General features: G+C 40.4%; 1 protein-coding gene and 1 non-coding gene across 2 annotated transcripts in view; both read right to left on the bottom strand.

Annotated features, from left to right (window-relative positions):
- Positions 1-14,475, bottom strand: part of LOC145441855 (beta-hexosaminidase-like) — a 30,881-nt gene that overhangs the window by 776 nt on the left and 15,630 nt on the right. Inside the window, exons 10-17 of the mRNA XM_080319806.1 lie at positions 11,092-11,292; positions 10,248-10,379; positions 10,005-10,145; positions 9,478-9,579; positions 7,758-7,881; positions 7,227-7,401; positions 2,446-2,615; positions 666-802 (exon numbers count right to left, since the gene is read on the bottom strand). Coding sequence (XP_080175932.1) covers positions 666-802; positions 2,446-2,615; positions 7,227-7,401; positions 7,758-7,881; positions 9,478-9,579; positions 10,005-10,145; positions 10,248-10,379; positions 11,092-11,292 — 1,182 coding nt within the window. The remainder of the gene's footprint in view (positions 1-665; positions 803-2,445; positions 2,616-7,226; positions 7,402-7,757; positions 7,882-9,477; positions 9,580-10,004; positions 10,146-10,247; positions 10,380-11,091; positions 11,293-14,475) is intronic.
- Positions 10,760-10,923, bottom strand: LOC145442102 (U1 spliceosomal RNA). Its single transcript, XR_013915954.1, has one exon. It is a non-coding gene; the product is annotated as a U1 spliceosomal RNA (small nuclear RNA).

Raw genomic sequence — 14,475 nt, 5'->3', positions numbered from 1 at the left:
GCATATTTGATAGAGCGATGATCATTTTAGTCTACCATAAGGTAGTTGGATGACGTGGACACCCGTGTGTCGCACTTATGCACTTTGATACCGAGGTAAAAGAAGTTATTAAAGTTATCGGGAACTGATACATAGACTTATCAAATTCTAGTTTCCGCATATCTTTTATGTTTAGGATACCGAATCATTTGAGCAGTGATTTGTTGGACACACATCCTGGTCCGTTTGGGGCCCTGGCTACGGTGCGGAGGACCTGATGTTGTTGTTTTTGCAGTGGTTCCAGTGCCCTAACACTGGCAACCCCCAACAGATGATGCGATATTATAAATTTGATTGGAATAATGATTTATAGAGTATCAGAATAGAAATCGTTGAAATATTGTGAATAACATACAGTAAATAACTGAGAGATAAATTAAAAAATGTTTATGAATATTTTCTTTAGTATGCTGATTGTAAACCGGTTGCAAATAACTTTCCGTCCACTAAGCCCCAAGCTTAATTCTTAGCTACATGAATTTCACGTGTTATGCGTTGAGAAACCGGGCGTATACGATTTTGAAAATACATCTGTACTAAATTGACAGTGGATTCCGATCCAGTGGCTACTGTAGGTACTACACAGAATCAGATGTCGGAGTTGTAATTGCTAAATAAAACCGTACTTTGCACCCGGCACGGGTATGCGATATGATATTCCCATTCGCTCAAGGCGTTGAAGTTCTTTATAGCCAAGCGTATTCGCGAAATTCGTCCAGTCTTCCATTTCCTTCGTAGAGTCTGGATCTGATTCCCAGTCTGCCTGTGAAAAGACGGACAAGTCGAGAGGATATCGTAGTCTTAAGTATTGCAGTCGTATTACGGTCGTATAAATCGTGAGTCTGCATTACATATATAGGAATATACAGGTCATATACATTGATACACATAAGTAAGGCTGGATATAATGATTAGAGTAATGGAAACCGAATCGAGAATTAAATGTAATCATTAGAGTCGAGTCTAGTGAGTGACCATTATTTCGAGTTACTGAAATTACAGAAGAGTAATTATAGTGTCGATACCTTATCCCGCCTCGGCAGGATGAAATATCGATTGGTCGAATATCATGAACGGTATCCAAAACATGACTAGCAAAAAATCACGTACGTTAGTCGAAATGAGTTTTCTGTGAAGCTGTGATCAACCCACATCAGCATATAGTCACAAAGTCCGAAATGAAATGCTAGGTAGAGTTGAAAAATCGCCTAATTACATTTAATGTGGTGGTGTATAGAACGGGCATAAAATGTAAATATTTGAATTTTTCGCGTTGCCAATGTGCGTGATGCTCTAATACTCAACTCTGAATGAAATCACTAGGAGTGTTTGATTTTTTTTCGGCCTTTCAGGATGTAAACAAAGATGTAACCCGTAACGTTCGGACTGCTGTCGGTAAAGCTAAGTATCGGAAGTGCAAAAGTATTAGGTGGAAAATGTCATGGAATCTCGACAATATGGTATTCGTGCTGAAAGGTAAACTGGAAAGTCCGTGATATTCATCATATGGAAGTCAGATGTCCACAGCTTTTCGTAGGTAGCAGGTTCCGACCTAAAATCTCTCAGCCTAGGGAATATAGGCTATACTGAAATCTGTAAATAGGTATACTTGCAATCTGTCTAAAACAGTGGTTCCCAACCTACTTCGACTCATCGCTCCACTATCAAGCTCGACACAAATTTTCGCTCCCCAATATTTACGGTTCATATAACCGGGATATTTATTCACCTAACTCTGATCGTTGGTGAACTGACCAAAACAAAAGATCATTCTCCCGAGGAGGTGCTCGGAAACATGGTTTCCGCTTCTTCTTTCCGTTGAGTTGACCTTATTTTCGCGTCATATGCAGAATAAGCCGTCTTTGCGTGCATATTTGGCATTGCTAATTAAATATAACTCACTGGACGTTATAACATTATCGCCACCAGTCGCCCCCTTTGGTATTTTCACCCCCTTGTTTCCCAAAATCGCCCATGGGGGGGGGGGGCGATATCGCCTACGTTGAGAACCATTGGTATAAAACGATGAAACATACTCAACTAGTAATATAAGAAACTCCGTGGACTTCTACTCTGTTACCATTAGAAGAGGTTTTCAAGACAAGTGGAAGTAAAATACGAAAATCTGAAGAGTATTAAGTAATTTCGAAAAGTTTATCTAGTCGAAGGTTTAACATACTTTTGGAAATTAATAGGAGGTGGCTACTCTACTTTTCAAACTACAAGATGCTTCTTCACGACTAACGTAAAGTGACTATGGTGGTAGGATAGATAAGGATCTTCAAAAACACATTCAATTATCGTGACGCAGGGATGATTTCACGGGATTCTTAAAACACATTTACTTATGAAAATGATACAAACTCATCTCGGAGCTATACTTTCTATTTTTCAAAATCAATATACTTTGTGCCAAGCTCTTTCAGCCATCGCGAGCATCCGAGGGAAAACGGCGTCAAAGACTTGCTCAGATGTTCTCATCGTTTCCGTCCAGACATGTCCCTGCATTCCGATTATGTTGTGTGCACTCGATGGATCGAGCGGGACACATTCCTCAGTTTTACACAACGTATCCTCTGAACAGAGAGCGACACGGACGTTAAACCAGTTTATATAGCTATCATAAAAAATCAGTTGTTATGGTTTAAGAAATTTAACGATCCGGTTCGAATGCCTAGGTCCAACAATACTTTATACTTGTCCTGTGTCTTATAAAAGCCTAGAAGAGGGCCGTGCTACGAGTCAGTAGATACGGAACCAAAAATAAGAAATATCGGCCTGGTGTAAATGACCATTGTAGTCGTCGACGAACACCATGGATACCACAAACACAACTCGTGCAATCATTTCGCTATCTTAGACAAGGGGTCGCCATCACAAAAGGACTCGCGCGTCACTTTTTAAATTTCGTAGCTGCCGCGGGCTGCAAGAATGCAATATCGAGACAAAATAGACAACACCGTTTAGCAACCACGTTTTTAAAACTTAACATCAGTACAACGTTGTGGTCTCTAACATGGGTGACGAGCATAGTCACTACAAAAGAAATAATGTTTTATTTGAGAAATACACAACAAAAAGTATCATGATCATCACTCAGAGCTACGCACAATACCTGACAGCGCCATATTGGGGCTATAGCGAGACACGGTAGTAACTGAAAATCTATCACCACACAATGCTTGATCTTGTGGGGAAGCACTAAGCCGTTTTCTAAGCGCCTCAATCTTGGCAGCGTCTAGGCCAGTGCACGTAAAGGCAATATGCCCAATTATATCAGCTTATTCTGCCTCGATGGATTACTGCAGCCATCGTCGAAGCTGTTTTATAGTGAGGATTAGTGATGTTGGGCACAGGAGAATAGATTATTTTGAACAACAAAAATATTTTGAAACCGAAATCAATTCCAGCACTTCAAAATGCTTCACTAAGGGGTTTTCCCGAAATAAAAAAATCAGTATATTCCAGCGTTTCTCATCAGCATGTGTGGTCAGTAACAAAATACGTCTACTTTATTAAAGTAGTTTTCTACGGCCACCTCTGAACTCATCAATGAATTGCATTGGTTCTCCCACGATAAATTACCGAGAAATAATGAAAGCATGATTACGCCAGGATATGGCGACCTGTTTCGCTTTAGGACATCGGTTGCCCAAATGAGCCATATTGCCAGGGTTGTAATGACTCGTGTCACGATTTTCTAGTGACTCGCCTTGACTCGAGTCATTTTCTCAAAATACGGAAATGACTCGACTCGACTCGAGTAAATCTGTGTATTGACTCGACTTGTACTCAGTCATTGCGCATGACTCGAAACTCAGACTGCCAAGACCGACATTTTATTGTAATTTTGAAGAATATAGTTAAGTAACCACACAATTGAGATTCCGTCTATTGGTACTTGTACTTGAAAATGCGACCAGAAACTGATAAAAGTGAGAAAAATTAGTATATTATAAATCCGAACCATTCGATATCATTAACAGAGTTATAAAAAATGGATTTAACAAGACTTTAACTGGAAATTGAGCAGTCAATACAATGACTGAAACTCCACCCTTTGCTCGCTGACTTGAACTCGGACTTGACTCGGTGGTAAATTAAAAATGACTCGACTTGACTCGAGTCAAAACTATAAAAGTGAGATTGACTTGTGACTTGGCCCCTTGTGACTTGCTGGTTACAAAACTTCAAATTGCCTTGGGACGATTTAGAGAGATAGGGGCGAAAATAACCAACGGGGGAGATTGGGAGGGTGAAAATGCTTAAACGTTCAGTCAAATTTATTTAATAAACACCCTGGTTTCTTGCCAAAAAATTTGCCAAGGCTGTGTCAACACAAGAAGTTCGTGTGCCATCTAAAAATTGGACATTGAACTCTCTCTTATTCGAAATTTCATGCTGGTGATGTCATATTTTGAGATACGATTGTTGATATACAACAGAGGTCTCAAACACGCGGCCCACCAGAGCATTTTGTGCGGCCCGGGACGACATTTTAGATTTTTATTATTTGACATTATATAAGTGTCACTTAGGGGAGATGTGGTACCGATGGATCACTGGGACCAAAAATACTTGAAAAATTCTCCATGATAATTCCATGATTACATTCCGTGAATTTGTCTACAGTTACATGCTGGCAGAATCTTTCCCCACATGCAAAAAAATTCGACCTGCGTGAGTTATGGGGTCTGTGACGAATGATTTACGTTTTAGGGGTTGTAAAGTAAATTTGGATCGACATTTTCATTTTTCTATATCACCTTTCAGACTAACAAACCCGCCATAATTTTTGATTTGAAGTACAGGGCTTGTATCAGGATAAATAATGGCACATATTTTTTGAATCAATACCATCCTCGAGTGAACTATTTTCAATTCAATTTCAATATTTATGGGGTGGGGGACCTAGGGTACCATAGCCAAATCAAGCAAAATAGATGGACCAACTAATCACTTAACAACAGAAACTCGCCTACATATATATAGGCTGTTAATCATAGTCACATGTGGTGTTTTGTCGCTATTACGAGGTATTTGAAAGTCAAAATGTCGATTTGCGGGTAATATGTATGTGGTATTAATTTTGTAAGTTTGGGCGTAAATCAAAACATGATTTTATACCAACATTTGAGTTGATATAATCTATTTTATTCCTGAAGGTCGTGACGAAACATTCTTCATTGGCTTGCTGTAGCTTAGCTTATAGTACACAACAAAACAAGTTAACAAATTTGAGTTTTTGAGCGTATGTCTCATAGCTCCCATAGTCGTGTGCCTTTGGACCCACCGGGTGGGGACCGATGACACGTTCGAGCAACAAATTTTAAACGTTTATAAATATTTTTTGAAAGGGCGGATATCCATGTTAATGTCCGCGAAAGGTAGATGTTGTATCCAAGTGTTGAGACAGCAAAAGATCTGCTATTCTCGGCTGAAGATTTGAGGGCCAGAGATCATTTTGCAATTTTTGATCCATCGGTACCACATCTCCCCTATATCTTTTCAGGTTTTAAAGTGAAAATTCCCTCTTAAATTTCTCCGAAAGCCTGAAACTATTCATGAAACTTCATTATCACATCAATTGCAAACGCTACCATGCAGTGGAAGATTCACTATTTCGCCACATTTCCACATCATGATGACAAAACCTGACCCTTAGACGATTCGTGACTGATGTTTGTGAGTTGGACTTGGACGCGACCTTTCTTAGAATTACCTCAGACACTAACTCGATGGCAAAATGAAAATGACTCGAGTGGACTCGGACTGACTCGGAATACCGTAAATTTGTTAGAACCATGAACGCAACAAACTAAACGCGTATCAGGGGAATAGTAATAGATCAGAAAGTCGCAGCTTGGTATTTCACTAACTAAGCAAGTAGTTATGAAAACCATTGACAATCTGTTAGTTACATCTTTGGTCGCTAAACCATGTTATCGAGGCCACTTAAAGGTAGCCTAACGAGTACCGTAGTGGTACGCTCCAACGATGTAACAACAATGGGCTGTTCGGCGTTCCGACATTTCAATCACTAGGACACATTCATTATTATTTTTATTTTATATTTATATTTTTTCTGCTCCTATTTGAAGATATTTGGTCATGAGATTAATAGCCTACTCATCAGGAGCATACACGAATCCTGGATTGGAATTACAATGCTCAACCTAAAAATGTTTTATATCAGATCAGTCTCTATAATCAATCTGTTAAATTCAAAATATTCACAGTAGCTGCAAAATTATAACCCGATAGCTTTTATGATGGCATCATACATTTGTCCGCCCATATGGTGTCTATATCTTATAATTAATATATATCAAGTGTACAACAACAATTCTATTCAAATATAGTTATAAATGCGATGATTCTTTTCGTGCCAGGCCTAAATTGGTACAAGAGTAAATCACATTTTGGCGATGTGTGTTTACTGTCAGTCTGCCGGATCGGCTCACTTTCGATATGACAATTCATTCCCGCCAAATAAGGCCTACTTGGAAAGACATAGAATACCCCTAAAAATGCTGCGGCCCGCTGCGGCGCGCGGCGTCGTTAAAACTGGAAAACTGGCCCGCGAGCACATTCGAGTTTGAGACCTCTGATATACAATGTTCTTTCCAATTCTCTACTAGTTGCTGACGATTACCCCTGACGGCTGCCAGCCGAAAATATTCGGGTTCATTTCAATATGAATATACTACCCAATTGTATATTGAAGTTCTGTACCCCCATGAAGCTTTTCCAATTCTATCAACTTCGCAGTAACACGTTTTTGAAATGAATCGCAAAACTAGTTTTCGCTCGTCAATATTCAGTATAGAAAAAAAAATAATATTTCATCCCCACACGCTGTTAAAGTAGAAATATACAAACAAAACCACTTGAGTCAGTGTAAAAGTAGATAAGACCTACTTCAGTACCATGGAAAAGTAAAAGTATTTCGTTGCTGAAGATCTCTAACTTCTAGGGACCGATACAGATATGTCAAGCTTGATAAATGGGCAATGATTCAAAACAGTTTGGGACCACTGATCTATGAGATCGTATGAGGTATCAAATATGATTACGGAGATAATGTTAAGCATAATCTGTTGAATAAAGGCGGCTCTGTGCGTAATTCGTGACCGATATTCTATCCGGATTATAACCTTAGGTGTAGATGGTGTAATTTTCCATACTTTCCAGCGGGTTTCCGGCTCGGTCCGCGTCGATGTTCGCGTATAAATCGTCGGGTTTGAATCCGTACGTTTTCCTGATGTTGGAATATCTGGTCGCCCAGTAGAAGCCACGCTCTTCGGGGTCTGGCTCTTGGGGATGGTCGAAGTAGAGATGGGTCGCTTGCGACATTATCACCTGTGGAAGAACGGGCGTGATCAATCCCGCTTACAATGCAAGTGTAAGCTACACGTTGATATTACATTGTAATGCAGTGTAACTTGGATACCTGTGCGGGTAGTATAGTATCTTTCATCGTAAATTCCATAAAAGCCCTAAACTGTCGCTTCAAAATCAATTGCGGATGTGAGTCTATATATCGATGCAACTTACCATGCAGTATAGAACTATTCGCATATAGTTTCTATAAATGCGTTTGCGTAGCCTAATATACTATAGGTCTGTGTCCTATCAGGCGCTATCTTACCGGCGTTAAGTTGTCTATACGATCCGTTTATATAATCAGAAATATATGCTTAACAAACAATCTTTACCTTATATCCTGCGTTGGCCAGCTTATAAGCTCTAGATGCCACTCCCCACTCCCATATATTCTGCCATGAATGGACCAGAACTTCGTCCGTTGCTATGCGACTCAGATCGAAGGGCTTCTCATCTCTGCCAACAGAAATATACATTATACACGCACCGTTACTATAACGACGGCGAACACAATAGTCAACGAATGCTTCCCAACCGGTATAGATCGCGACCCACCAGGTGGTCGTGAAGCTATTCCAGGTGGGTCGCTGCCAAAGACCGTATCTACTCCCAATTAGACTGGCAAATAACCTCCTCCTCTAAATCATGGCCTGGGCCATGTATATATTTATTTGCTTTAGCGCCTATCAGTGCCGCGAGAAAAGTTCCCACGCCGTAATTTGTGAGCCAGAATTGCGTGACAGTCATTTTGATTGGACAGTGTGTTTTCGTGAAATCATTCATTCATTCATTCCTCCAATGGCTTTGCGAAAGTTAATTGGAAAATGGAATGCAGCCCGAATATACGGTAATCAGCAAATAAATGCCGCGGCGCAACCTATATACTATACGTAAAATACGGATTGCTGCATGAATACGCGCTTTCTCGTTTGTAATCATAACTCTGTAACGTGTATTACTGTCGGCTTGATACACTCGTATTATCGAATTGTCGCGCAATTTCACTTGTGGGCGTCTAAATGTAACTCGTTACTCACCTGAACCGTTTCACATCGAATTATACGTTCTCATTCGTCCGGACATATCTCATGGGGGTCGCACAATGAAACATTGCTATAAAAGTGGGTCGCGAACTGAAAAACGTTGTTTGTGGCCTTTATATGGTGTTTTTGACAACAAGAGTAATTTACACCAGGTCTATATTCTATCTTTGATTCCATATCTGACAACTTGTAACACGGCCCACTTTCAGGTTTTTGGAAGACACTGCTGGAACATATGGCGAGAAGTAACCTATAGATAGCCTGCCTGCATGTGAAGGTGGCTAATGTGTTAAGAAACAAGACGGCAACTCAATCAGCTAACCTTGTAGGTTTTATATATTTGTGAATCTTAACCCAAGAATATCGGCATCCCCAATCAAAATCATGAGCCTAACCCTGGTTTTTCGCAGTTTGAATGATGTCTTCAACCAAGTTAGATGTCAGTGAGTGACGTATTTAGTTTTGCTGATACAGTGTCCATTTCAATCTTGTAAAAAAGAAAATTGGACGAGCAAAGGGCAATAGAGAATATAAAACCGTCATTACGACCTTAAATAAAATATTTTTTAATTTCGTTTAATCCTTTTCGTTGAGCAATCTGTATTAAATAACTGAATGTTTCACTAAAAGAAAACGCTCTATCCTATCCGCTTCTCTTGCTGCTGTTGTTTGTCGCATATTTGTGTACATTTATTTGTGTGTGTGGGGCGAGGGGGGTTCAGTGACTCACCAGCCAGCGAGAAGCACGAAGTCCTGTCGCGTGCTTCTTGGGAATTTGTTAATACCTTGAGATAATGCGAGACGGTTTGTCTACGTCTAACCGATACCTTGTTTCACTAATTTACAAAATGGTGTCATGAGTATATTCCGTCATAATATATTGTAACGCTGTCATCTTCTAGAAATATTAGCTTATACATGACATGACATTCTGCATGGCCTACTAGTAGGTCACGCATCCTGATATTCGGCAAGGTCACGCCTATTCCTGTAATACATAATGTCTTACGAAATAGCGCCGTCCTCCCATAATCCCAGCGATAACGTTGAATTGAGATCCTTCACTATTTGGCTTACTCGAAATACAAACTCCTCCGCCAGCTGAGTGGTGCTGTAACAACAAAACAGATGCATGCGAACGATTCGCAAAGAATGTATGCTCTGTTTTATCGACGAATTGGGTCGGAAATATTTGTGGCGAATATCACTCTAATCTCACTTTCAGAGTTGATAACTAAAGCATTTTCAGCTTTTCCAGATTATATTAGAATTAGAATTGCAGCTGAACCGTTTTATTTTTTTAATTTGATTAGAATTAGAATTACCGATTCGCCAAAACTTACATTCCTAATTAGAAAGAAAGAAAGCAACCAATAATAAAGTTCAGTTTATAGCAAAACACGGTTCGTTCTCATAAGCACGAGAAAGACAAATGTAATATTTTCAGCAAAGCGAGAAATTAGATTGGAACTAGAATTGGTGCTGGGAAACATTTCACTGATTAGATTAAAATTAGATTACTCTATGTCTTCTCACTTTACATCGCCATTTCGCTGGCAAGCCGACGAATTCACCCAAGCGCCGTCAGCTACTTCGTCTCCGCCGACATGCATCACTCTCAGCGGCTGTATCTCTGAGTGGTAATCCAGAAATGTGGACACTGTTTTTCTTACGAACCTGTGACGCACAATACACAAACAAACTAACAGTAATTGCGTTATACCTGCGTTTCGACGCATGAAGAAATCAAATAATCGAACGATATACATAATTACTTACTCGTACGTACTGTTCAAGCACGGGTCCACGGCGTTATCGGTGTATAACTGCACTGAAAGGTATTGTGACGTATCGTTTTCATCAACCAATTGGATCGCAGCAGCGTTGTCATCGTCATCCCCGCTCTCAAGGCTAAAAGCGGTTTATCGACTCAGTCGCTGTCACTAACTGCGACTTTAGTCAGTATGTGTATCAGACGGATGGATCAACCAAGTAGATATCGTCACGATTTGTGGAATGAGCAATCGGGGCTTACCGGCACTACATGAATCTGAGTTTGTGTCTTCACCTCCAGCGGAACATCCAGCAACCCCTAATAAACGCAGTGCTCATTTCAATACCACTGACAGTTTCTTACGGATGATAATCACTGTGACCCAAAAGCCAACAACTCCAATTTGGTTGAACCTGCTCACCAGGCATGACGTCTTGAACCATTGGAATCTTAGTGCAGCCCTGAGTCGATAACACAGCGAGCACCCACAGCAACTACTCGTTTTAAGCTAAATAGTAAGGGGTTAGCGCGAACGCAGACCCCACTAGCAGAAATTACACGACCGAGTTACCCACATTTGGGGTAATCGCCGAGGTCAACCATGCCCGTGTGCAATGGCATGGCCTCGCCCGGGCAGAACCGTCTGAGTGATCACGGTTTACTGCTTCGTCAGGTAAGTATGAATTGCAACGAGGTTTTTAGGGATGCATATTCCCATAATAACATAACTATTGTGGTGAGCACGAATATAACATTCATGACTAACACGTATCAAAATAAATATCTAAATACGTAAATAAAATGTATTGATATTGATGCGTAGATGCTATAGACATATTGTATACTTACAATGCTTTTGTAGCCTTTATGGCTGCTCTCGCGTGCCCGGGCATATCCACCTCTGGTATCACTTCGACGTGATTATCTCGCGCAACGCTCAAGATTTGTTTGTAGTCTTCGGCCGAGTATGATCCGGACCCACGATCCTGGCCGTCTGGTCTGGAACCGAACTGTGGAAATTGGCAGGTTGTCTCGTTCGGGTCGAAACACCTTGAATGGGAATTAATTGATATGGCATTTCATTGCGGATATCAGAAATAATGTTCGTTCAGTCGGCGATCGGTTTGCAAGACCTGTCGATCGTGATCTGAAAGGACATCGCTAGAACGAGTACGAGTTATAAAACACAGATGTACACTAAATGCCCTAAGGCAAAATATGGCCCGTGGTGTCTCTATATGTTTAGATAACTTGCAAGAAGTATAAGCAGGCCGTGTTATTTTTGGCAAATGCCAAAACTGCCAAAAATAACTTATTTTTGGCATTTTTCGATTTTTATTTTTGGCAGTTTTGGCATCGTCCTCTAAATAGCTAGTTTCAGCCTCGAATTAGTCACAAAAATGCTTTATTTGGGCTAGTTTGTCAAAAGACACCACAAAATGTGCAGCATCCACGCATAATCAGTGCCAACAAACAATAACAAGAAGAAAAAACCTAACGATTTCATAGGTTAATAATATCAAACGAAACCACAAAATGTGCAGTATCCATCGGAATCGGTGCCAATGCGCAAGAAAAAGCAAGCCTAACAAACACGCTCAACAGCTGATTGTCACAGCTGTTGAATAGACTTAAGTCGTTTGCGCTGTAACAGTGCTTACAAAATCAGGTCAGCTAAGTTTCTCCTAAATTCATTTTCGCGCAGCGAATCTGGGAAATATCGGCTTCAACAGCAGCCGCTGAGGGAAAGAATGTTGCCAGTCATCCATAAAAGGTTTTCAGAGCTTCAAAATCTTTGGAGGGCCGAACCGGCTTCCATGCATCATGAAAAGAGATGACTTCGCCAGTGCCATTGATCTCATCGCGGAAGGAATATTCTTCCCGATCCTTTTCCATGAGTTTCCTGTGTTGTATCTCAACACATTCTATTTAGTAGCCCGACTATCATTTCTCCTTCAGTCTACCGATATATTTTCGGAGGACTTTTGTCACTTCAGGTGGCGTTAATATTACCAACTCGCATGGAAGAGTCCTGGAGGATTGTCTGGCAGAAATTGATTGCTCAGAAATAGCCAGACAGTTTGTTGCGTCACAATGTTCAACTTTATCACAATGCAAAAATCGTGGTTGATTTTGGGGGTTCCAGTTCCATGAGCAGAATATAATTTATATTTTAATAATCAGTACTGCGGCAGCTTCTCATTGATACCCGTTTTATCAAATTTAGCGCTCGACAAGCCGGTCAAAAATGGTCGTAAAATTGCCTTTGGACAAATGGAAAGTATGACGTAAACCAAATGCAGTCAGCCGTTCAATATCGCTGTGCCCACACCATTTCGAACACCATGCTTTCACCCCTAATGGGTGGGCTGGACCAAGATTAAGAAACCTGCCTTTCACAAACGCTCTTCTCGCTTGTAACGCGGTCCTGTTAACACAACACCATGAACGAAATACACTATTTGGCAGGCCGTGTTATTTTTGGCATATGCCAAAAATTGCTTATTTTTGGCATTTTCAAATTTTTATTTTTGGCAGTTTTGGCATTTGGCTCCTGAAATGCCAAAAATAACACAGCCTGAGTATAACCCAACAGAGGGGTTTAGGATTGGCTAGATTTTTGTATGAAATTAAATACAAGAGATCTTATAAGAATCACACGGCATATAATAGAAATTCAAGATTTTACGTAATCGTAACTTCGTCGAGATTTTGAAAAGCAAGTTTAGTTGACACTATTTTGGGCGATTGCAATCCCAAGCTTAATCGGGCTTATCGGATATTTCAGAATTTAATTACATTGCAATGTATGGTAAAATCGTGTGAATTGGCCAATCGCTGACTGATTCGAGTCGAGTTATAGGTATTATGGCACCATTGTGACGATATGTAGCCTATATTGAGAAAATATGACTATACTGGGTTACCATATTTTCGTGGCCCAAATTCCGGGCATTCTTTAGCGCCTCCTGGTGGGTTTTAAAATGTGTTATGAACACATATTACGTCACACTGACAATGTTTTGCCTATCCATTATGTACATGAGTGGATTTTTTAACATAGGTCGTGAACTACCTAGAACTAGACTATTCGTTCATCTCGAATATGAGCTCTGGTGATCGCTGGGGTCGATATTCTCATTTGGTCTGCAACAGACTTCTTCACGGGTCGGATGAAATTGTCTGGCCAGCAGGGCGTGTGTTTGACAGCTCTGTTGTACTGTTAGGTCAGTGCAGATATGTGGTTTTGTGTTGTAGCTCGGACCGAAACAACACTTTTAAGTCAACTATTGCCCTAAAAAACACTGGTCCGGGGCCCGGTGATCTATACAACTTCTGGTGGGCTTACTATATGTATCCGGTTTCTGGATTCTGTCAATAACAATGGTTCTTCCATATATTGCTACAAAAATTTTACCCTCTCAGCCCATACGTGTTCAAAGTTAACGGTAGAGCTGGTGGAGATTGCACATCGCTAAATCATGTTCGTGTCACAAGGATAAGAGTATTTATGAGCCGAAATGCCGTTCCGCACCAGCAGGTTGCTCAATGCTCAATCGCTCATCCGGTGGTTTCCAACCTTTTATGGTCGCGAATCCATTTCCGATTAGAAAATGTTCTGTGGCCCACCTTGAAAATTGGTAAGCTGAATACTAAAAAATGGTCAGCACCTTAGCCCAGACTTATTCACGTCCTGTTGTGGAAGCTGATTAAATTCAACATCTTCGCGATCCCAAGAAAATGGCAAATGACCCCAATCTTGAGAACTACTATCTTTGTCAAAGCATCCAAACGGCCTAATCGAGATTCGGAATAAACGGTTCTCTTGAAATTGCGATTAAATTAGTCTTTCAGTAAATGATAGTTATTTCAATTTATTTTCATTGTAGTTTTTGCAATGACACGAGTACACATATTAAAATCAATATATGTGATACAAAATCACGCGCAGCGCGAAGAAAAATTTCGAATAGCATAAATCTTCCCCAAAATAATATATTGTTTATGTTGTTTACGAAAAAAATTTAGGGTTGCTTCAAGCCTTCAAAATTCCGGAAATTTGAGCATATTTCAGCATTTCCTCCCGAACGCAGTTTAAATAGTGAGATTCCGGACATGTCTGGGAAATTCCGAACGTATGGCAACCCTTATACATGACGTCATGATGAATGGTACTCTTACTGAGACTGAATTGAAAAGTTCAAATTTGTATCTTTCGCACGGTCGGAATGA

Source organism: Botryllus schlosseri, chromosome 6 (assembly GCF_051294905.1).
Source record: "Botryllus schlosseri isolate E-star chromosome 6, Bs_hap1, whole genome shotgun sequence".
NCBI classification, from domain to species: domain Eukaryota; kingdom Metazoa; phylum Chordata; class Ascidiacea; order Stolidobranchia; family Styelidae; genus Botryllus; species Botryllus schlosseri.
This window is presented reverse-complemented; position numbering and strand designations above follow the sequence as displayed.